Source organism: Microtus oregoni, unplaced genomic scaffold, assembly GCF_018167655.1.
Source record: "Microtus oregoni isolate MIOR12 unplaced genomic scaffold, Mior012 000006F_ref0000085, whole genome shotgun sequence".
Lineage (NCBI taxonomy): Eukaryota > Metazoa > Chordata > Mammalia > Rodentia > Cricetidae > Microtus > Microtus oregoni.
In genome coordinates this window covers 17,362,850-17,388,682 of record NW_024543065.1, presented here as the reverse complement: position 1 = coordinate 17,388,682, position 25,833 = coordinate 17,362,850, and the positions used below count along the sequence as shown (strand labels likewise).

General features: G+C 38.5%; 2 protein-coding genes across 2 annotated transcripts; both read right to left on the bottom strand.

Moving 5' to 3' along the window:
• Positions 1 to 286: 286 nt before the first annotated feature.
• Positions 287 to 1,378, bottom strand: LOC121450078 (speckle-type POZ protein-like). Its single transcript, XM_041654778.1, has one exon. The coding sequence runs from the start codon at positions 1,376 to 1,378 to the stop codon at positions 287 to 289; it is 1,092 nt and encodes a 363-aa protein (XP_041510712.1).
• A 2,884-nt stretch (positions 1,379 to 4,262) lies between these two features.
• On the bottom strand, positions 4,263 to 5,354 carry LOC121450059 (speckle-type POZ protein-like). Its single transcript, XM_041654742.1, has one exon. It carries the CDS (start codon positions 5,352 to 5,354, stop codon positions 4,263 to 4,265), a length of 1,092 nt encoding a protein of 363 aa, XP_041510676.1.
• Positions 5,355 to 25,833: the final 20,479 nt, after the last annotated feature.

Below are 25,833 nucleotides of genomic sequence, written 5' to 3'. Positions count from 1 at the left end.
GACAGTTTTCTACAAAGAAACCTTACTGGGATGAACTTGGGATCAGCAAATCCCTAAATCCCAGTTTCCATCTGATTGGACAAAAATTAAACCAGAGTTCAGTGCTGCCCCTCCCCCTACTTAACATTCAACTCACTAACAGACGAATTGAAGCCAGACCTACCAGCTGTATGTTTCCACATTCACTGTAAATGCACCCCAGGGCTTATTGTCTACACAGGTGTCATTAGTAACAATACTGACGGCTGCTTCTGGAAGACACAGGTAAGTCTCAGCTGACAAGGTCTTAAGATCGCTTCATGCGTTTGAGAGGGGGTTCCAGGCAAAGACCAGGTACAGAAGCCAGGGAGCCATATAGTTCAGCCAGCAAGTGGGGAGAGGAGTCGACCACTGTTTTCCAGCTTGAGGTCTCAGAGACCTCAGAAGCATGAGCTGTAATGAAATCCAGTGCCTGAGTTTTCAAGTGCACTGAACGGTGGCGGTCAGCCACGATGAGAGTGTGGGCAGCATTCTCCACAGAGAGGTCCCTGCAGAGGGCCCTCTCGCACATGACCTTCAAATGTACCAGGCCATACTTGTCAGCAGCGGCCAGCACAGCATCTGCCTTGCTGTGGAGGTCGGGCGCCTTCCCGGTGTAAATGAAGCCCATCATTGTCTTGAAGACTTGAGGTGTCAGGTCACGAATCTCAATGCGGTTCTTTTTGTTCTCCTCCGTGTCATCTTTAAACATGGCTCTGAAAACTGGAGAGCGAGCAGCTAAGACCGCCTTGTGAGCCTGGAATTCCTGGCCGGCTACCACCAGGCAGCAGTCTGTGAAGCGGGAATTCTCCCACAGCTTTCCTAGCTCATCGACCAGGGTGCACCTTGGAATTGGAATCCTTGGCTGCGTGTTCTGTTCAGAGGTGCTGATGTAGTCCTGAACCATGCTCACCTCACAGAAGAGTGTGAGGTTGTCATCTGGGAGAAACAAATGTGGCAGGTACAAAAGGACATCTCGGAGGAGGAACTTTTTAAAACCCCAGTATTGGTTTTGCCTGAAACGCAAAACTCTTGGACTGTTCGTGATATGGGATTTCTCTCCGTTGGCACTTAAGATCCAAAACTGGAATTTTGCCCATACCGGGCCAGTTGGAGAACTGCGCAACCCTAGGAAAAGTGACAGGTAATCTCTGCTTTCTTCATCCACCCCATTCAGGTTCACTTTCAAATACCATTTCTGTTCGTCATTGGCTCCTGGTGAGAAAGTGGAACTTCTAATGTCTTCACCCATGAATCCGTCCAAGCAAAAAGAGAAGTTGCTGATGGTCCATCTGAAGGAGAATTTTTCGACTGTAATCTGTGTGCAGCCTCTGCTGTCAGCTGCCAGGTCTCCTGACATATCTGCTCCTGGGAGTGTGAAGGTTTACTTCTTTGGATCCAAAGAACAGGATTTTTCCTCTTCAACTCAGTCCAGGAGGTCTGACGTGTTGGCTATTCTTCAGTCTATGTTGGAATTTCAAAGACTATTCTCTACTGCCAGTGAAGGAATGGACTTGCTCCAATGTGAGGGCAATCAGCAAAGGGAACCACCTTCCTTCAGCCAAGTCTATTTATATACTAATGGGGAGGGTGTGGCCAAATTTAGGGTGTGTCCTCCAGCCTTGAGATCTGGATTAAAGGTGTGTGTATTCAGGGATCAAGTTCCAGATTAAATATTTGTATTTTCAACCTTCAAGTTAATATTGGAAGAATTGCTCAATTGAAGCAAAACAATAAATTGTCACAGGTGTGCCCTCCATTTTAGGTTTTTTTAAAATATTTTAATATTTTGTATTGCTTTTTGTTGCACTCTACATTTTTCTCTGCTCCCCTCCCTGCCTCTCCCCTTCCCCCCCTTCAATCCTCTCCCAAGGTCCCCATGGGACCTCTGATGTTGGGTTAGTGAAGATTTTCCCTCAATCTGTACACTGTTGTTTTGTCTTGTTGACAGTGTTTTGCTTTACAGAAGCTTTTCATTTTCCAATTTATTAATTGTTTCTCTCGGTGTCTATGCTACTGGGGTTATATTTAGGAAGTGGTCTCCTGTGCCAATGCGTTCAAGTGTACTTCCCACTTTCTCTTTTATAAGGTTCAGTGTGGCTGGCTTTATGTGGAGGGACTGATCCTTTTGGACTTGAGTTTTCTGCATGGTGAGAAATATGGGTCTATTTTCATTTGTAGATACTCATCGCATTTGATTTTACTCTTTTTTCATTATTTATTTTACTGTAGTCAGGTGTAGGTTTTCATTCATGATGGTCTTTGAATTAAAATTGCAAGTTAAAACATTACTGCCTGTTGAGGAGCAGTGGGACACTTCCTGCCACCTAGCTAAGTTTACACCCACTATAATTACATGGAAACTGTATTCTTTTAAATACTGTTTGACCCAGTAGTTCTAGCCTCCTATTGGCTAATTCTCACAGCTTGTTTAACAGATTAACTTATTTCTTCTAATATGTGTAGCACCACAAGCTGGTGGCTTACCAGGGAGATACTTAGCCTGCCTCTGTGTAGGGTGGGAGAATCATGGTGACTGCCTGACTCGGCTTCTTTTTCCCAGCATTCTGTTCTGTCTACTCCACCCACCTAAGGGCTGGCCTATCAAAGGCCAAGCAGTTTCTTTATTAATTAACCAATGAAAGCAACAGATAGATGATATTCCCACATCAATTGTCAGTTATAACACTAAGTAACTCTCAATGGTATTAAGAAACTGCACCAATGTGGGTTTGTTCTTCCTATGCTCCTTTGTGTTATTAGCATCAATCAAATTACAGCTGCATTTAATAATCATGTTATAATAGCTTTTAATCATTTCAAAGTAGAGAGTGGAAGAAAACAAATAAAAATACATCAAGTGGGGATTGGGAGATGGTTAAGTGAAAAAAAAAAATGATTGCTGTGCAAGCATGAGAACTTGAGTTTGAATACCTGGGACCAGAGTCAAAAGCCAGGCCCGGCTGCAATATATGCAATAAAGAAAACGAACTTCAGATCCACTTGAAGAGATTAAGGACACCAGGAAAGAAAACTGTACAGCCAAATAGAACAAAAAAAAGGAGGGTGCCAAGGGGCAGACTGTTACAGCTATGGAAATTAAATTCTCTTCTTCCCGTGAGTTTGGTGTTCTGTTTGAAACTGAATGATGGCCCCTTAAAAACAGACTTCCAAAAAAAGAAAAAAAAAACAGACTTGAACTTGTCTGTAATTAGACACTTGAATTATGCAATGTTTGTATCTCCTATTCTGTCTCTTTGGCATAGTGGTCAGTTAACTGACCATTCCTTTTCTTGAAAAAGTTCAACAGAGCTGTCCTACACATTCAGCAGGATTTCATGCATGTGTGCCTGTATCTTGAGGACCTCTAAAATTGGTCTGTCCTTTCAAGTGCTTTGCTGCAGCTAGTTTAAAATGCTGCTATGATTACAAAGGTATAAATCTTTAAGGCTCACATGGAGCAGGAGAGTTAGACACAGAGCAGAAAAGAACTAAATGACCAAAGTACATCATTTTTTAGATTCAGTAGCTAGTGTCAAGAATTAATGCTTCTGGGATTATTGTCATTCGTTTCTGTATGGATCTATAACTTCTAAAATGACAATTTTCTTTTTAAAAAATATTTAACTCATTGTATATTTTATTAAGGTAAGTACTTATCTACAGAGATGGCTGTGCCCGTAGAGACGAGAGCAGGACCGCATATCCTCAGGATCCCCAGTTAGAGATGGTTGAAGAGTCCCCCTTGTGTACTCAGAAGTGATCAAGGGTCCTCAGCAGGAACAACAATTAACAGTTGCTTTGTCCACCGAGTCATCATCTCTCCAGTTCACACATGCTGGGTTTGGAGGGGAAAATGTCTTCTTTCTTTTCCCCTTCTCTTGAAAGCAAACATTCATGTTTATTTTTTCGTTTGTCCTGAGCCTTTGATCATAGATGGTCTGCTCAGTACAATCCAGACAGTTTTCTACAAATAAACCTTACTGGGATGAACTTGGGATCAGCAAATCCCTAAATCCCAGTTTCCATCTGATTGGACAAAAATTAAACCAGAGTTCAGTGCTGCCCCTCCCCCTACCTGACATTCAACTCACTAACAGACGAATTGAAGCCAGACCTACCAGCTGTATGTTTCCACATTCACTGTAAATGCACCCCAGGGCTTATTGTCTACACAGGTGTCATTAGTAACAATACTGACGGCTGCTTCTGGAAGACATAGGTAAGTCTCAGCTGACAAGGTCTTAAGATCGCTTCATGCGTTTGAGAGGGGGTTCCAGGCAAAGACCAGGTGCAGAAGCCAGGGAGCCATATAGTTCAGCCAGCAAGTGGGGAGAGGAGTCGACCACTGTTTTCCAGCTTGAGGTCTCAGAGACCTCAGAAGCATGAGCTGTAATGAAATCCAGTGCCTGAGTTTTCAAGTGCACTGAACGGTGGCGGTCAGCCACGATGAGAGTGTGGGCAGCATTCTCCACAGAGAGGTCCCTGCAGAGGGCCCTCTCGCACATGACCTTCAAATGTACCAGGCCATACTTGTCAGCAGCGGCCAGCACAGCATCTGCCTTGCTGTGGAGGTCGGGCGCCTTCCCGGTGTAAATGAAGCCCATCATTGTCTTGAAGACTTGAGGTGTCAGGTCACGAATCTCAATGCGGTTCTTTTTGTTCTCCTCCGTGTCATCTTTAAACATGGCTCTGAAAACTGGAGAGCGAGCAGCTAAGACCGCCTTGTGAGCCTGGAATTCCTGGCCGGCTACCACCAGGCAGCAGTCTGTGAAGCGGGAATTCTCCCACAGCTTTCCTAGCTCATCGACCAGGGTGCACCTTGGAATTGGAATCCTTGGCTGCGTGTTCTGTTCAGAGGTGCTGATGTAGTCCTGAACCATGCTCACCTCACAGAAGAGTGTGAGGTTGTCATCTGGGAGAAACAAATGTGGCAGGTACAAAAGGACATCTCGGAGGAGGAACTTTTTAAAACCCCAGTATTGGTTTTGCCTGAAACGCAAAACTCTTGGACTGTTCGTGATATGGGATTTCTCTCCGTTGGCACTTAAGATCCAAAACTGGAATTTTGCCCATACCGGGCCAGTTGGAGAACTGCGCAACCCTAGGAAAAGTGACAGGTAATCTCTGCTTTCTTCATCCACCCCATTCAAGTTCACTTTCAAATACCATTTCTGTTCGTCATTGGCTCCTGGTGAGAAAGTGGAACTTCTAATGTCTTCACCCATGAATCCGTCCAAGCAAAAAGAGAAGTTGCTGATGGTCCATCTGAAGGAGAATTTTTCGACTGTAATCTGTGTGCAGCCTCTGCTGTCAGCTGCCAGGTCTCCTGACATATCTGCTCCTGGGAGTGTGAAGGTTTACTTCTTTGGATCCAAAGAACAGGATTTTTCCTCTTCAACTCAGTCCAGGAGGTCTGACGTGTTGGCTATTCTTCAGTCTATGTTGGAATTTCAAAGACTATTCTCTACTGCCAGTGAAGGAATGGACTTGCTCCAATGTGAGGGCAATCAGCAAAGGGAACCACCTTCCTTCAGCCAAGTCTATTTATATACTAATGGGGAGGGTGTGGCCAAATTTAGGGTGTGTCCTCCAGCCTTGAGATCTGGATTAAAGGTGTGTGTATTCAGGGATCAAGTTCCAGATTAAATATTTGTATTTTCAACCTTCAAGTTAATATTGGAAGAATTGCTCAATTGAAGCAAAAAACAATAAATTGTCACAGGTGTGCCCTCCATTTCAGTTTTTTTTAAATATTTTAATAGTTTGTATTGCTTTTTGTTGCACTCTACATTTTTCTCTGCTCCCCTCCCTGCTTCTCCTCTTCCTCCCCTTCAATCCTCTCTCAAGGTCCTCATCCTCCCAATTTACTCAGGAGATCTTGCCTTTTTCTACTATCCTTGTAAATTAGATCCTTGTATGTCTTTCTTAGGGTCCTCATTGTTGTCTATGTTCTCTCCGATTGAGATCTGTGGGCTGGTTTTCTTGCTTTGTGTTTAAAAACTACTGAGTGAGTACATTTGATAATTTTCTTTCTGGTTCTGGGTTACCACCCTCAAAACGATGTTTTCTAGCTCCATCTGTTTGCCTGCAAAATTCAAGATGTCCTTGTTTTTTTTTTCCTGCTGTGTAGTACACCGTTGTATAAATATATAACATTTTCCTCATCCATTCTTCCGTCGAAGGACATTTAGATTGTTTCCAGGTTCTGGCTATAACAAACAATGCTGCTATGAACATAGTTGAGCACATGTCCTTGTGGCACGATTGAGTTTCCTTTCAATATATACCCAAAAGTGGTATTACTGGGTCTTGAGGAGGCTTTTTACTAATTTTCCGAGAAATCACACACTGATATCCAAAGGGGCTGTACCAGCTTACATTCCCAGCATCAATGCAAGAGTGTTTTCTTTACCCCACAACCTCTCCAGCATAAGTTGTCATCAGTGTTTTTGATCTTGGCCATTCTTACAGGTATAAAATAGAATCTCAGAGTTGTTTTGATTTGCATTTCTCTGATGATTAAGGATGTTGAACATTTCCTTAAGTGTCTTTCAGCCATTTGAGATTCCTCTGTTGAGAGTTCTCTATTTAGGTCTGTACTCCATTTTTTACTGGATTATTTGTTCTTTTGATGACCAATTCCTTGAGTTCTTCTTTTCTATATTTTGGAGATCAGACCTCTGATTTGGGGTTAGTGAAGATTTTTCCTCATTCTGTATGCTGTCATTTTGTCTTGTTGACAGTGTCCTTTGCTTTACAGAAGCTTTTCATTTTCCCATTTTTTAATTGTTTCTCTCAGAATCTATGCTACTGGGGTTATATTTAGGATGTGGTCTTCCCACTTTCTCTTTTATAAGGTTCAGTGTGGCTGGCTTTATGTCGATGGATTGATCCTTTTGGACTTGAGTTTTGTGCATGGTGATAGATATGGGTCTATTTTCATTTTTCTACATGTTGATATTCCGTTATGCTAGCACCTTTTGTTAAATATGCTTTATTTTTTCTGTTTGATATTATTTGCTTATTTGTCAAAAATAAGGTGTTCAAAAGTGTATTGATTAATAACTGGGTCTTCGATTCAGTTCCAGCAGTAGCAGGAAAAATGCTGTGCTGTTTTAAAATGCTGGCTTTCTGGGCCGTCCTGCCAGGGCAAACTCTGATCCTTTCAGGCTGGCAGTCCGGCTGAGTGTGGTTTGTGAGCAGAAGGCTGCAGCTTGCTTTCTGGCAGGGACCTTGAAATGCCATAGAATTGTGGCGATAAACATGCAAACTAATCAAATAACATTATATTTAATTGTAAGGAAACAAGAGACAATCATTAATATTCTTTCATGCGTACATTGCTGTGGTATGGAAATATCAGAAAATAATAAAATACAGGCCAAATGATTCATTTTATGTATGATTCAAATGATGAAAAAACATGTCGTTAAGGAATGTTCCTATCAGAAAGAAATTGCTTTAAAATATAAATTACCACACAGGGCAAGGAGATGATAACCTCAAAGGAGGTGTGAATAGGGAGGGGCAGGCAGTGTTGGCAGGCAGCTTCCAAGAGTAGAGTTTTGACCAGTTATTTTTTTTACATGAAAGATTGTGACTACTTTTTTGTTCTATACAGATATTCTATGCTTGTATTTTTTTTTCTTTCCATGCTGCAAATAACTACAAATTATTCAAAATGAAACAAAATTTGTAAAATTAGCCAATTTTTACAGTCACCATAGAACCTTCATCTGGCAATGGATGGAGATAGAGACAGAGACAGAGACCCATATTGGAGCACTGAACTGAGCTCCCAAGGCCCAGATGAAGAGCAGAAAGAGGGAGAACATGAGGAAGGAAGTCAGGACTGCGAGGGTTGTGTCCACCCACAGAGACAGAGGGACTGATCTAATGGGATCTCACCAAGGCCAGCTGGACTGGGACTGAACCAAGCGTGTGATCAAACCGGACTCTCTGAATGTGGCTGACAATGATGGTGGACTGAGAAGCCAATGATAATGACACCAGGTTTTGATTCTACTGCATGTACTGGCTTTATGGGAGCCTAGTCTGTTTGGATGCACACTTTCCTAGACCTTGATGGATTGGGGAGGGCTTTGGACTTCTCACAGGGCAGGGCATCCTGACTTCTCTTTGGACTGGAGAGCAAGGGGGAGGGGGAAGGGGAGGGAAATGGGAGGATGGGAGGAGGTGGAAATTTTTAATAAATAAATATAAAACATAAAAAAAATACAGTCAACTATAAAATGAGTGTTTTTTCCCCCTTCGTTTTACAAAGGGGTAGCAGAACAGGCAATGCTAAAGAGGTTTCTCTAGAGGATTATAACCAATGAAACAAGCTTATATAAAAAGGAAAGTCATCAGATTGGATTACGGGGCACACTCAGGGAAGACTACCAATGGGTATCTTCACACTAGGTAACTGTGAACTGGGTAGCTGCTCTGTCCAGTGATGCTGGCTACCTCAAATATCTCAAAATGAGGATTTCTGATCTCCAGCCCTTGCTAGAATGCTGAAGTAGCTGGGTTCTGATGTTACCAGTGGGTGGCAGTGATAGCAACATCTGATCACACACAGGTAAACTGCTAATTTTTTCCTTTAGATCTTCTTTATAGGCTGCCAAGAGACATTGTTCCCACTCTGATAATCACTCCTCAGTCAAACTTCCCAGGAAATACTCCTAAAGACCTTCCTAAAGGCATGTTTCTAGGTTGATTCCAGATCCAGTTAGCTGACAACCAAAAGTAGTGAACACATGTGGATACAGTTATCATTTGGGAATTTATTTTAAAAAAAATGACATGACATTTTCTATACAATACATTTTATTTCTACCAGTTTCACTGCTGTTCTCTACTATGGGATTCTCCATCAACTAGGGCTCCACTTCTCCCGGCACATTTGTCCAGGTGTCCTGCTTGTCCATGTCTCATCTTTTACCTCATTTCCCTGCAGAACAGCTAACTCTTTGCTTTCCCTTTCTAACAAACCCTCTGCTATGGTCTTCCAACTTCCAAGCATATCCAGTGGTCCTTGAAGTGCTTTTGTTTGATGTGCTTATCCTCTTACTGTTCTTGCTTTCTTTTCTGACATAAATAAGAGAGTCTAGTATTCTCCTTCTATGGCTCTAGTTTTTCTTTGAATTATACTAACAGTTTCCTCGGTAGCCATGGATAATGCTGTCCAGTGAAATCTTCACCAGAAGCTTCAGTTCTTTCTGCTGTCCTAAAACTGTCTTAGTATTTGTACTATGAGATGCACCTTATATGATTATTCCCAGCTTGACTTTCCTCTCCGGATGTAGTACGTTATCATTGTCTTTTCTAATATATGTCTTTTTTTAATAACTCTTCCTCTGTACTTTGTAATTAAAATGAGACACTCATTGGTCCCGTGTCTTTAAATCACAGCTTTTCTCATTATACTCCATTTTATTCAGTTAATCTACCTGTGAATTTTCTCTGTTGTACAGGATTAATTTTTTCCCATTAAATTTGCAGAATATACGTCATTCATGCACATCTGGAAAACAGAGATTTTGCATTCTGTAGTAAATAGGATTTTTTATTTCAACAAATTTCATATTTAAGAAATAATGAAATGTCGTACCCTTTATTTTACTCCAGTGAAACTGATTAAACTGTGAAGCAGATGAATGGGGTTGCATTAAGACAGCTCAGAATAACTGTGTTGAATTAAGCAAGATTGGTAACAATATGCTGAAGGTATCAACTTCAAACCTCAGTGGCTTATAACAGCAAAAACTTATTTCTGGCTATACTGCACTGGCATAAGGCTTGATCCATGTTAGGTTGTTTTCATTCTATGACTAAATTGGCAGGAAAGAGACCTGTAATCTGGAGCACTAACATTCCTAAAATAAAGGAAAAGTAACAGAACGGACAAGCTGGATCTTATAATATGACTCCAAGGATAGTTTTGTCCTGCTCACATTTCATTGGACAGAGCAAATTCCACAAGGACTGTAGAATTCAAGCTAAGAAACATGGGGATGCAGAGCAAAATTGACAAGCAAAGGTACTTGTTTTTAAAAACAAACAAAGTCATTGTCAGGTTGTTATTTATGTCTGTGGCATGGCTCTGTTACACATGGTTAACTGGGTACCAGCTTAATGCATTATGTAGCCTTAGAACAACTCTCTCTTCTACATGACTGACATCAAGTCACTGTGGCAGATTGAGCAGTGGGGAGAGCTCAGGTAGGTTTAACAGAAAGAATATACCCAGGAGACCTAATTCTGGAAACGACTTTTTAACATCTCAGTAGTATAAAATTGGTCACAATATTTTCTGACACTTTATGACTTTGGCTGAGAATATACATACATTATGGAAACAATGATCTCCTATTGCTACTAATATTCCAAACATACATATCACATTTCTCTATTTGTGCAAACATCTTTTGATGTGGGAGTGTCATATATCAATCTGTTGATTTCATTGGTTAAACAATAAAGAAACTGCTTGGCCCTCATAGGTAAAAACATAGGTGGGTGGAGAAAACAGAACAGAAGGCTGGGAGAAAGAACCTGAGTCAGTGAGACACCATGCTCCCTGCTCCCAGGCGGACACATGTGATGAATCTCTGACCCAGGATGGACGTAGGCTAGAATCTCCCTGGTAAGCCACCTCGTGGGCTACAGCAGATTATTAGAAATGGGCTAGTCCAGGTGTGAGAGCCTAGAAGAGGCTAGATAGAAATGGGCCAAGCAGTGTTTAAAAGAATACAGTTTGTGTGTTGTTATTTTGAGGCATAAGCTAGAGTCTACAATTGGTGATCCCAAAGAAGCTAAGTAAGAAGGTGAACCAAAGGAAAAACATATAGTTGTCCTCTTGGCTATGGGAAGTAGACAAAATGGCCGGGGAGAAAATTGAGATCTTGGGGGTGGGGTGGGATGGGGGTAAGGGGAGATGGGGAGAAAAAAGGGAGAAGGGGAGAATGGGGGGAACTTGGGGAAAAAGGAAGATTGGGATAAAGGAAGGTTGAATAGGGGAGCACGGAAGCACAATTCTTAGTTAAGGGAGCCACCTTAGAGTTGGCATCATCACAACTTTTACTGCCAGAAGTTAATTATGCCCTCTAGATTATATTTTGCATATCAATTTCCTTTGAACTGAAACACTCACTCTTGAGAGAAGCTTCTTTAGACTCAGAAAGTTGGAAAAGAAGACCCCTGTTGACTCAAAAAATAAAGTTGGACATGCTGGTTCACACCTTCAATTCCAGCAGAGTCATTACCCATGCTGGTGTGGACTTTTAGTGATACGTCTGTGTTTGAGTTATCCACGTTCCTATAACTAGCTCCTCCCCAATAAGCCATCCTGTAAGCCATCCCAGTGAACTTGTAATTCACGGACTGATAGTGACTTTGGTCCATTAATATTTTCTAATCCGGTGCGAGTAAATAACTGTTGAATCCTATCTCACCAGGGGCAGCCATGCAGCATGTGCATTTTCAAAATTGTGCTTGAGCACTATCATTTTTGTTAACAGGAACGACAAATAATGGAAACACCAATTTAATTAACTCTTTTTCTCAAAAATTTCAAATTTTCATAGTATTTAGATAACAAAACTTTAACTAAAAGGAATACATGTCCCTCCCTACATGATACCCAAATGTCCCTAAAATGTGAGCGACTATGCCATTAGGGTTTCATGAACAGTTTCAAATCTCTGTCCCACAATGACTTGAAATTTTGTTTTCTCTTTATTAGTTTGCTAATTACTTCATTATTTGCATAATCTTCATTTTGCACTTTATATGTTACATTCTGACTGTGTGCAGAAAATATGCTTCTTCCAGAAACCTCTTTCATATTTCCTCAAGCCATCAAACAGCTGTGTGGGTTTTCTTTTTAGGATTTAGTGTATCTCACTATTAACAGTAAAACATGCTTATTCTTTTCTCCTGTAATCCTTTCAAAGTAAACATGGTGAGATATTATTTGATAGTATTTATTACTACACCTACACCTTAAATCTAAGAGTTGTGGATTTTGTTTACAAATTGCTACATAAGTTTATGATAGAAGCTAGGAATTTCTTTTTTTTCATAGCCAAAAACAAAACATTTTTATTATTTAGCTTTTCATATACATTCAATCATATAGTATGTATTTTTGTGTGGCTTATTTTGCTTAATAATATTTTGTAAAATTTGTCCATGCTGTTGTACACACTAGTGTTCATTTTGCAGCTGAGAACATCTTTCTTAAGCTAGGAATTTCTTAAACTTAATTCTAACACTGAAGGGCAGTTTATAAGCAGCTATGAATGCAATGAAATAATTTTTCCTTCCACACTGTTTTGAGTTAGTGACATGCATCTTGCAAGTGAATACTATGATGTATCCTTTCTTGTTTTTACAGCCAGCTTCCAGAGACTGCTGCATTGTCTATATAATAATATTGCAAGCAGGCTCATAAATCACCACAAACGCATGCATACTTTATTATAACAGTACTTAGTAAAACATTAATTCCAGAAGCCTCTCTTCTGATTGTCTCTCTGTAAAAGATAAAAATGGCAGAGACTTCAGAAGTCTTTGTCTCTGCCATACTCATTTATACAGAAAACAAATCACTAAATGGTGACATGAAGGCAGATTTTCTATACTTAACAAGGAATAAAGGGTTCATTGAAAGTAATAAATCTCTGTGATTTTCTAATCTAACTGCCATCGATGTGTGAATTATTCTGAAAGGAAAATAATTTAATAAAAATTTGCATGTAGCTAAGAAGGAACTATGAAAGTTGTCAAGAAAAGTTTGTCCATTTTCATTATCACCATTTTCAGGACTCGGGATATAAACTTACATGAAGACACTCACTCTCTGCAGAAGCTGAAGTGCTGAAGAGTCCACATTACCACGTACTCTCTCTCCTGAGAAAAGAAGTAAATTTAGAAGTAATTAATAGGCATCCACTGTTCTTGACCTGCAGAGAATACTTGAAAAGGACACATTGTTGATAATAGAAGGAAATGCAAGCCTTTCTGTTTACACGCAGGTATTTTTATTTTTGAATTCTCATTAATCATAATAATGCAGTTTATTAAAATCTTATTCACATGATTTGTAAATTCAGGCCATGTCGCATATGCAAAGTGAAAAAAAAAACTAATATGTTTAAAGTTTCTTTGACCCAGATACTAACTTGAAAACATTATACTTTCATTTTTTGAGAGATTTTTTTATTTGTGTGTGTGTGTGCGCGCGCGCACACGCGCATGTGTGATTACAGATCAACAGAGGGCATAGGATCTCCTGGAGCTATAAAAATAAGTGGTTATGGCCAGCTCAATGTGGGTACCGGGAACAAAATTGTGGTCCTCTGAGAGAACAGCAGGAGCTTGGTCTGAACCATCTCTTCAGCCTCTGCTGTGTTTTTATTTTTCCACCACTGTTGAGTAAGTTAGATAATTCTGTGGTTTCTTGAAGATACTCTTGTCATTCTTTCTTGAAGTTTTCTCACAATCACTCGGATTTTCCCCATGAAATTCCACCCTTTGACAATATTCTGACAACCCTCATTCTATTATTCTTTGAATCTTGTATCTCATGTTCTGCTCCATGATTAACCAATGAGTCAGTAGGCTGTGCCTATTTAAACATTAAAATAGGACCATGACCTGACGTTATAAATGTCTGATCTCATGGTTTTGTTGTGCTTTCTTGAGTACCTAGAAGTTAGCTTCACTTTAATGGGTGATGGTTTAAAAGGTTTCTCCTGGTACCTTACCCTAACAGCTTACCAGAAATAGTGTAAGTGTCACAGTTCTGAAGGTAAAGGCTTCCCCAAAACCCATGCTACAATTCTTCCCCAGAGGAAGGTTTTCCCAATGCAAGTGTTACAGCTGGGATGACAGGAAAGGTATCCTGGCAGGTGGCAGCCAATGAATACCAGCCACAAGGTCACACTACTTCACACAAGAGATTTATTGGGAGAGGAAAAACCCAGTAGAATTGCTGCCTTTGTCAGGGCTAGAAGCAGCAGAGAACTGAGCAAAATACAGGGTATTTAGGGGGTTTGTAAGGTCAGAGCTTTCCAGGGTGGGGGTTGGTGGGTTTTCAAGTCCTGGTCTTGGTCTTTTTACTCTGTAGAAGTTTCTGAAGGGGTTGCATCTGGATGGTTATGGCTGTAAGAGTGTTCTGTAGTCAGAGCCTGGCAATTGGAGCTCAACAGGGGAAGGGCCTGGCCTGACCACTTGTGTGCTTACCTCCAGGGGTTTCAAACAGAAACTCCTTTTCTTGTACTTTTGGCCTTTAAAGTGAAATTTAAACACATATGCACATTATAAAATGTTAAATGGTACTATGACATCTTTGATATTAAGATACCATAAAATTCCAAAAGTCCTATTTTTGCTTTCTCTCTAGGTCTGAATCTACTATCATATGCAAAGATTTTTCTTCTAATTTTCTAACAGTTTTAAATTATGTTATTCATTTTTTAATTTTGCACAATAAAGAACAAGTTAGCCCTTGCCTTAATATCCCCCCCAAAATATGAGTCATCTTCTTTTAAGTAGTTCAGTCTCTTCACTTTGTCTGGTGCCATTTTTGGCCTAAAATTTCCATTTCGGAGATTGGAACAGTTTTATTGTTCTCCCCCTGGAAATTATGGACATCACTTACCTCCATTTTTGTTGTCCAATTTCCATTTCACTTTATGCATTTGCCATTTCATGTATGATTTTATTATCTTACAGGCAACAAAAATAGAATGTGTGAAATCAAGAAATTTGTACACAATATTACGCTTAAGTGGGACATGATGAAGGATTGGGAGGTGATGAACTGAGAATCTGAATGGGACATGCCTGAGGATGGTGGAGGTTAATGAACTGAAAACCCAACTAGTGTTAGAATCAGGTTGTGAAGGCCTTTCCAGCTATTCTGAGGACCAGATAATTTAACAGTGCAAAATGAAATAACTTCACAATGTAAAGGCAGAGGAGGATTCTAAGTAGCTATAATTGTGTTGATGTATAAAATTACCAACTCAACAGCTGCTATCAGAAAGAGGTAGGAAAAATAGAATTATAGAAATCAAGGGCAGAGGCCGTAGAGAATTTAATAATAATGGATAGGAGGATGGGGGAAAAACAGGTATGACACAACGTGTGAGTAACACTGGTAGATTTAATGTGACTTGTCATTGTTTCTGTCCTTTAATACATGTTCACACTGTGTGATTCAGGCTGACCCAGAACTTTGCTGTGTTACTAAATATCTACCCATCTCTACCTCAGCCTCGCAAGTGTTATAATTAAAAGCACATGCCACCAAGCCAGAACAAAAACTGTTAATTGATCAAGTGTATAAGGTAAGGTAGAAAAATCTATGACTGTTTTAAAAACAGGACTCAGTAACTTGTTATTTATTCCCCTGAAAGCCCTTAGTTTGCTAAATGCTAGGTAAAACAATGGGATGGACTGCAGTGACTTTACAAAGGATAGACACACAAAGAAGAGCATGTGTTCATAGGAAGATGGACTTTGTGTTTATCTTTGGCATGTTAGAGTAATTTGCATCCTTTGCTCAAATTGCTGCTGAACACGTGCATGAGCCTTGATTGACATTCTAGATCTTGTAAATTTGAAGAGTTATAGTAAGACTGCAAATTTTCCTAATAGGTAAGTAAGATGCCATAGGATTGATTACATGATTGCAAAATTGTTCAAATGTCCCATTGAATAAATGGTAGTATAATGGAAGCACCTGGGGCAATTCTCAGTGATTTTGATTTTGAGAAAAAACGTCTTAAAGAAAATTACTAGACTAGTACGAGATAAAAGTCTACCCATAACACTTCCTTACCTCAGAATATAATTAAATGTTGGATCTCAGAGTGATAAGTTACAGGTGGAGAATATGGTAGACAGTGATAATTCTGTGTCCCATGGATAATACAATGCTGCTATTGTTAATGGAGACCGAGTATGATGGGGAAATAGAACTCAAGATCTTCTTCTTGGCAAGATTTTGTTAAAGGGAAGTAAATAAAACAAATATCTGAAAGAGGTGAATTACCTTCTGCTAGCTGACATTGGTTGTCAGCTTGACTGGATCTAGAATCAACTAAAGCACAAATCTCTGAGCATGCCTCTGTGAGGTTTTCTTGATGTAATCATTTGCTGCCAATAAGACTGAGATCAAAGGCTATGTGAAGGAAATAGAGGGTCTGAATTAAAGAGTGAAAGCAGCATGGGTGGTTCCTGGGCAGGGTGCCAGGGAGGGAAAAGAGGGGGATAAATGATGTAATTACACCTTTTCAAAAAATTAAAATCAGAATAATTTTAAAGGCTATGGGAGAGGAAAATATTTGCATTGTTCTGGCTTGTCTTCACTCTTTCTGGCTTGTTCATGTACTTGTTAGAGCTCATTCCTGCACTGATCTTAGAAGCAACTTTTTCAGGCTTCCAGTATAGGCAAAGACCAGTAGCTCTCCAGGAGTCCTGCAGGGTTCTGGAGCCAGTTTTGTAATTAACAGCTTTTTACCCCTGCCATGACTGATAGTTGCCTTTGAATGAGTCACACAGTAATCTGTAAGCAAATCAAATGAATTCCCCTTTAACTTTTATCAGATCTGTCTCTTTAGAGAACAGTGACTATTACATACTCCTCAAGTGACCTTGAATCTTTAAGTAATTTTTTCTTAATTAATAAATTAGTTTGATTTGGATTTGATGATGTATGTTCCTTGTTTTTAAAAATATTACTAAGATTTCTGAAAGAAAAAAATGTAGATTAGATTATGTCTGATTTGTAGTCAACCATTTTTAGTAACTTTTTTCATAAGAATTTATTTCTGCAATTTATTTATTTCATTTTTATTCCCTTTCTAGAAATACGAGACAGAGACATTTTCTTTTGGGTTGATACAGCAGCCACCACTATTTTTTTATTTCTCAGCTCCAAATAGTAAATGACAATTTGATGTTAAAATGATCAAATGTCTGCTTTCTCTTTTGGAGATTTTGTTTTTCTACGTTCAATGTGTCAGATTGGAAACAAGCCATTGCCTTGTCACACTCTCACCTGTTATTCTATTTTGTAGCTCCAAGAAGCAGAGTAAGATAAATCATGCTAAAATTTCACAGTTTATAGACAGGAACCGCTTGATGGTATTACATCTCTTGATTGAAATCCACCAGTCATTTGTTACACATGAAACCATGGTTTGCCCAACCTTATCCTTACATTGATTGCTCTTTTGCTATATATAAGATCTAACTGCCTTGCTGTTAAAATATTCTGTAACTGTGTGTATGTGTCTGTGTGTGCCTTTGTGTGTGTATATGAGAAGCTATAATAGCTCTATATTATACCATATACATTTTTAACTTTTGAATTATTTTTTAAAAATATGTTTACCAAATAATTTTCATTTTGGCCAAAAGTATATAAACACTGATTTCTAGCACTTTCATCTTATCAAAAAAGTAGAGGATACATGGAGAATATAAAAATGAGTTTGGCTTCTATTGACTGTGATTCTGTCCTGCCCAGTTCCTGTGGTTATTAATTCCCAAAGAAATCACACAGAAGTCTACATTAATTATAGACTGATTGGCCCATTAGCTCAGGCTTCTTATTAACTCTTATAACTTATATTAGCCCATTATTCATGTCTTTTGGTGAGGCAGTCACATCTTGTTTCTTCTGTGGCTGGGTCAGGTACACAGACCAAGCTTTCTTCTTCCCAGAATTCTTCTGTTCTCATCACCCCACCTCTACTTCCTGCCTGGTTATTCTGCCTATACTTCCTGCCTGGCTACTAGCCAATCAGCATTTATTTAAAATATAATTAACAGGATACAGACCATTGTCCCATAGCAGGCTTCTTTATGAAAAAAATTATAAAATATTTTATATGTAATATATGACTACAAGTTCTCGATCAACCAGTCCTTAAAACACTCATCCTTCATGAGGCAACACAACCCCAGAAGGACAAATACATGTACTTATTTAGAAATGATTATTATATGTTAAGTAAAGGATTATCATGCATCAATTCACAGACCCAGAGAGCCTAAGTAACAAGGAGGACTCCAAGAGGAAGAATTGGTCTTTCTGGGAAGGGAAAATATAATAGATTTTTTGGTAGACTAAGCATGGCTGTGAAAGGGAATAGCAGGTATCAAGTGGGGTGTGGGGGTTGTGGTGGAGGGAGAGAATACTTGGAAAGATGACTAGAACTGGTGGTTTTTTAGGTGATGTGGAAACCTAATGCAGTAGAAACTGCCTAGAATCTGTGAAGATGACCCTAGCAAAGACTCTTAGTAATGAAGCATAAGGATCCTCAACTGGCTCTCTTCTATAATCAGGCAAGGGTTTTTGGTGGGACTGAGACACCTTCTCAGTCACATAACCTTCGACCTCCAATTTGACCTGCCTCTAAAATGTGCTGGGGTAAAGGTGGCACAGAACTTGTAGGAGTGGCCAACCAATGACTGGTCCAATTTGAGACCCACACCACTAGAGGGAAGCCATACCTGGTACTGCCTAGATGTTTAGGAACAGGAGACTGGATAGCTCAGAAACCTAGGAGAGAACCAAACACAACTGCCAAACCTAACAAAACAAAGCAAAAATAACCTTAAAATGTTAATTAAATGATTTCTAATGATATTCTGGTATACTTATTGATTGTGATGTCTAGCTCAATTGTCATCCAGAAACTGATATAAGATCCTTAGATCCACAGTCAAAAAATACGGGGAATTGTAACAGAAGGATTGTAGAAAGAGAGGGGTCAAGGAAGCCAAGAGAATATGGCCCACGGAATCAACTAAGCAGGGCTCACAGAGATGGAAGCAGTAACCGTAAGCCTGCATCTGTCTGTGTATATATTAGTGTTGTATAGCTTGCTGTTTTTGTGGGATTCTTAATAGCAGGAGTAGGGGTTTCTCTGACTCTTCCTCCTACTCTTGGGATCATTTCCCACCTACTGTGTTGTCTAATCCAGCCTGGACATGGTGTGTGCTTAGTCTTACTGTAACTTTCTCTGCCAGGTTCAGTTCCTATCCCTGTGAAGCCTGTATTTTTCTAAAGGGAAGTAGAGGGGAAGTGGATCTGGATGAAAAAAGTGGTGGTGGAGAAGTGGGAGAAGAAGAAGGTGAGGAAACTATGGGGTTCAATACATGAAGGAAGAATAAAAAAAATGGATAAATGTTAGTAATTTAGCAGATTTTCTATTTATTTATTTTTTTTGTTGAAAAAAATTTTTGCCTCCTCCCATTTCCCTCCCCCTCCTCCCACTTCTCTCCCCCTTCCCCCACTCCTCCCCCCTCCATTCAGGTCCAGGAGGGTGAGCATCCAAACCGGCTAGGCTCCCACAAAGCCAGTTCATGCAGTAGGATCTAAACCTAGTGCCATTGTCCTTGGCTTCTCATCAGCCCTCATTGTCCACCATGTTCAGAGTCCGGTTTTATCTTATGCTTATTCAGTCCCAGTCCAGCTGATCTTGGTGAGCTCCCTTTAGATCAGCCCCACTGTCACAGTGGGTGGGTACACCCCTCGAGGTCCTGACTTCCCTGCTCATGTTCTCCCTCCTTCTGCTCCTCATTTGGACCTTGGGAGCTCAGTCCAGTGCTCCAATGTGGGTCTCTGTCTTTATCTCCATCCATCGCCAGATGAAGGTTCTAAGGTGATATGCAAGATATTCATCAGTATGGCTATAGGATAGGGTCATTTTAGGTTCCCTCTCCTCAGTTGCCCAAGGTACTAGCTGGGGACATCTCCCTGGACACCTGTGAGCCCCTCTAAAGTCAAGTCTCTTGCCAACCCTAAGATGGCTCCCTTAATTAGGATATATACTTCCCTGCTCCCATATCCACCCTTCCTCTATCTGAACCATCCTATTCCCCCAAGCTCCCCCCATCCTCCCCTTCTCACTTTTCTCACCTTATTTCCCCTTACCCCCATCCCACCTAATTAATATTTATTCAATATGTAATATGTTAAGTCTTTTATTTTCTCTGTACATAAAATAAAATCTAAAAAATACAGAGCTCAATAGATATTTGGGAAAAATCTCACACTGTATAGAGAATGTTAATTTGTTATTATATATTCTATTGAAAACATCCATGAATTATAAGTCATAGAATTAATTGCATTTTATGAACTCTATTTTTCACTTTATGACCTTTATGTCATAATGGGTTGAAAGAATATATATATATATATATATATATGTAGAACATATACACATGTGATAAATATTATAGACAGATGGTTTTATTCTTTTAAACAATTTTTATGTTTTTGTATATATATACACATATGAGAGAGGTGTGGCAGAGAAAAGATCACCCTAGAAGACCACATGTCGAGGTCACAAGACGAATGAGTGTATCTCCTACCAAGTGAGAATGAACTCAGGTTACGATGCTTAGTGGGAAGAGTTCTCATTCACTAACATATTTTTCCAGCGCAGACAATTTAAAAGTACATAAGAATTTCATTAAAAAAATGAAATGAGTAAAGAAATGTGTGTAAACATTAAATACATGTGATATTTATAAGTGAGACTTTAGATATGAAAGTTAGTTTCAGTCATATGGAGATGTGTAGACATAATTAATAAAATGTTCAGATGTCTGTTTCCACAAAAGACTCTTACTAGGACTGAGATGAGAGGGAAAGCAGAACTAGGATGTCTATATTAGTTAAGAAATGAGATCTGGAGTTTTAGATGTGGATCATTTAGGGGAAGTCACTTATTTTAATCCCCAAGACTGTGCTCATTATTTTTATATGTCTGCTTGGCTATACTGCACTCTCTATAATTATTCGATCCCCACTAACTTTGCTGCTGCTGTGAAGTATTTTGTAGATGGCACTAATGCCTACTCACAGTTGACTTTTAATAGGATAGAGTGCAGAACACCATCTGGGTGGGCCTGAATAAACGACTTGAGACACCTCATGACTCTAGGGGAATCATCTCTGAATGGGCGTTTCTTGTGTACACTGGCTTGGAGGCTTTGATCCATGCTCATACTTACAGCTTCTTTATTTGGTGGCCAAACTACTGATGCACCCCTGAAAATCAACTCCAAAGTTGCATGCATGAGTTCAATGAGATACATACATTAAGTATAAGCTAGCGTCTTTATATTTCTAGTTGAACAGAAGGGTGTAGGAGATTTCAAACCTGAATTCCTAACTAACTCCACACCCCACCACACACTAGCTAATTTTAAACAAGCTAATAATTAAAGTACCCAATCTGTCCTCTTTCCTTACTTGCTAAATTCTAACAGTAAATCTGACTTTTAGGGATGCTGTGGAAATTAATTGAGATAATCATATCCAAAACATCATAGCATGAAGTAGATTGGGTTTTGTATTAAAATATTATCATTTTGAATTAGGGCCACAAAAATAGCTGATTGATGGTTTGAAATTCAAGACAGAGAGGTACATATAGTTAAATTTAGGATATAGATTAAGTTCAGGGATAGAACAATGATGTGGGATTTCCCTCTGTATGTTGTTAATACCATTGATTAATAAAGTAACTGTATTGTGCAGGGAATAGAGGTAGGCAGGGAAAACTAAACTGAATGCTGGGAGAAAGAAGGTGGAGTCAGGAGAAGCCATGGAACTGTTGCCAGAGACAGACAAGCAGAAATTTTGCTGGTAAACCACACCCACATGGCAATACACGGATGAATGGATATGGGTTAATTTTAGGATATAGGAGTTAGTCAGAAATACACTTAAGTTATTGACCAAACAGTATTGCAAAGAATATGGCTTCTGTATGATTATTTTGGGAGTCTGGGCAGCCAGAAAATGAACAAGTGGCTCCTACTAGAGACCAATTGGACAACACAAAGCGGACAACCAACACTGGCAAGAAGTAGACCATTGATAGTATGTTTACGATCTTAGAGGTTTGACTTTCAGTCATCATGGAAGATAATCTTTCAGTAGCTTAGTTGAACCCATTGCAACAAGATTATCAAAATAATTAAGATAAGGATTAGAAAACAATGTAACAGGACACAGAAAATATTGGCTGAAACCTCTCATATTCAGTCTTATACCATTCTTACACTCAAGTAACTCACAGATGCTTTTCTTTGTATTTCAGAGCTTTGTTATAGAAATATAGAGGTGCAGCTGTTTTTGTGCTCTTCACATTAGAGATGGATTGGCATCTACTATCCTGTTTCAGCAACATTACTTAATGACTCTCTGTATTACTGTATTATTCTCCAGCCTCCTTCTCTTAGGGATAAATCTGAGTATACTGTAAATTGCCTCTCAGCTTCTCCCTGAAGATGCAAAACTTCAGTAAGCTATCAAGGCAGATGGCTTGAAAGAATACAAGTTAATGAGTAGGTTACCTTCTATGTTAAATGTCTCTTTCTGTTGTTGATGTCTCTTCCACATCAAGGTATTTGCTTTTGACTACACTTATCCCAAAGTCAATCTCTCTAGGAATAGATAACAACATTGGTACTGAATTTTGCTGAGTTGAGAGGTCAATGGATTATTTTGTTCTGAATTCAGGGTGATTCAGAAAATATCTCTGAGATTTGACATAGGTTTCTGACATTTCATTAATATGCAGTGAGAACAATATTAATCATACTATGTTAATAAGTAGAAGCTAATATCCTTGGTTCTGGTACTTTTTTGCTGCTTGGGGTATGGGGATAGTTTCTAGTCTTATAAACTTATGCCCTCTTACCCTGTGGTAGTTGCTTTGTTTGGTAGAAAAGAAAGTCTTGGTTTTATCTAAGAGAACATGGCAGATTTCACACAGTGTAGGAGGCAATCTGAGGATGGGGGAAAATGGAAAATCATCATCAAATACATTATGTAGAAACTCAGGCACACACTACTATGATTGATAAACTGTCACCTTGAAAATTGAAAAGAAGGTAATTGTTCCCACTACTTTTCAAGATAGGAACTAAATTTAAATAAGTCAATTTTAACAAATTTTGAGTTCCCATTTTTTTAAAAAAAAACTAGAATATTCTATATGAAATATTTTCTTTGAAATCCATTAGACTTTAATGACTGCACACTGGGTAATAGAAAGCATTTACATTTACCTAAGAAAAATAAAAATGTTTTTTAATGACTTCATTTATTCCTTTTTTACAGCCCTGTGAAATTGTCATGTAAAAAAAATCTTAAAGAGATACTCCTGGGTATGATGTTGAGAGGCAATTTCAACACCTATTACAAAACTTCACAAGGCAATAGAACCTGTTGTGCCTCACTGCTTAATCACATAATGGCATTTAGGAATTATTTGTACTTCCTGGTAAAAAGAATGTTTTACCATAATGCTATTATGGCAGAATGTATTTTTATTGTGATTTTTATGACATAAGTAAACACATTAAAGCATTCAGTAATATCTTAAGTGTGCAGTAATAATAGAATCTCCAAGAAGCAAGAGTGTTATGAGCAAAGAATATATCTAATAAAAATAACATTTTCTTATGAGGTAAGTCTGTTATAGAATACAGACATTTTAAACTATTCAAAAACCATGATTCCAAAGTTTTATCATTGAAGCAAAGCTTATGAGACAACTGACTGTCACATTACTGTGTGTTTTGTTACTGAAGAATAAGGCAATCCCAAACATTTATATCTCAGATATAAATAGCAATTGTTTATCATAGCTTGTTACAGAAACAGTAAATGATAGATAGTTCAGGAAAATGTTCTCTATTCAGATGTTATACACATATTATATCCTTCACTACTATAAAATGAATTCATAAACATATTCCTAATATTTTTAAATAAGAAATGAAAGCAATGTGCTTCATATTGAAATGTACAATGTTTCATGCCTTCATTCAGATCCATCATATGGAATTGGAGAACTCTATCCATTACCTCAAGCGTGTACTGAATTGCTTGTCACATATTTGTGTTTTAATTGTAAGAACACATTAATCATGAAGTTTAAAATTGGAAGAAGTTTCTCTCATTCAGCAGTTACCCTTCATGGAACTCTTTACATTTTCAAAGATTGACAGTTTGATACAGTTTTCATTGTCATTGCTCAGTTCTTCCAATGCCAAGGAATACTCCAGAAAGCCAAACTAGGAATGTTTCATTGATAAAATGGAAATCTACAACTTTATTTAGTAAAAAGAAAGAAGTTTACAAAGCAGAACTCTTGCCAAGATGTGTTTGTGATGTGTGCAATTTCATCATGTGGGAAACTGACGCAGATAAAATGTAAGCACAAGGCCTACCTAAGTAACATAGTGAACCTAAGTAAGATAGTGAGGCCTATCTAGGTTCCAAGGAGCCTAACACTAAAACATATGAAGAACAGTAAAATCAAGTCAAACCATAGAAACAAACCAGCAAACAAGGAAACAAATAGAATGTCAAAACTCCAAGAAATTGAAGGGTTCAGCCTGATTCAGAACCAGTGGAGCTTTCTTTCTTTTTTGTTTGAATCTTTAGAGTTGTTTTCTAATCACTGACTAATTATACAACTCTCCTCAGTTAAGAACAGCTTTTGGTGTTTTAGGGTTCTTTATTATAAAATTCGACAGTTAATACTTCTATTTCTACCATTTTAAAATTCCTCCTACTTTAAATTTAGCAGTTTCACTTTAGGGAAATGTCAAAATTTAAAATGAAGAAAACTTCTAACTTCAGTCATCTGCCACTTCAATGACTCCTATAGGGCTAAAGTTTACAATGTAGTATGTTTGCATTAGAGAATGGTTATTACCTGCTTGTCATTCAGTTCAACATGCATAGACCATGAACCTACATGACCATGCCTAGAGAGATATCCACGCAAACCATGGACAGTAATGCAAGCAAATGGACTCGTATGTGTCTTAGTTCAGGTCCTATGTCAAAAATGTGTTACTCTGAAAGAAGCAAACTTTAAAAGGCATGACTCAAACCAAACCAAACCAAGCATAAGTTCACGAAGCACTAGAAGCTTTTGATTTAATTCCAGTTATTTCTTTATGGTTGGTCTTGAAGAATTTTGTGGAAAATGTCTTCAACTCAATAGGGAGGGGATATGGTGGTAAAATTGCAAGAATCTTCATTTCAGGTGGTTCATGGGACTGAGAAAGCATGACGGATTTCTTTCATCTCTCTGCCCTTGTATTACTAACTTTCTAAACTTGTAAAGATTAAATTCCACTGTGTTCTCCTGGTTTGTTTTCTGGTTTTTGTATTGCTTATCCAAGCTGCCAAACTTCAAGCTCTAGGATTTGCTTCTTTTAAGTGTATGGTAGTTAGAGAAGCCCTATTGCTCTACTATCAGTAACTTTTGAGTCCCATGACAATAATATTTGGGGGAATATATTCAGATGGATGGCTTAAAATATTTCATTGGCATACTATATTTTATGTTCAGAGATTACTTACTACTTTGTAAAACAAGCTTAAATTGGAAGAAAGGCCATTATACTATAGGAAGCAGAAGACATACAATTGCAACTTTAATGAAGAAATTATTTAAAATACTAGTGTTTATTATGATGTGGATCAGTTATTAAAATTGTGTTAAGTAAAATTCATGTACCGATATTGTATAAGTTTTTATAAAAATAAAAATTAAATTAATCAGCAATTTTAGAAGTCAATATGATGATTATATTTAAAAAGACTTATGTACTGGGGATAGTTGTGGGAAATGATGTTTAAAATATATTAACATAATTGTAAATGTAGATAATTGAATAATTAATATACCTCCAAATGTAATGTTTTATGAACAGTTGTGATCATTGTTGTGGCTATTT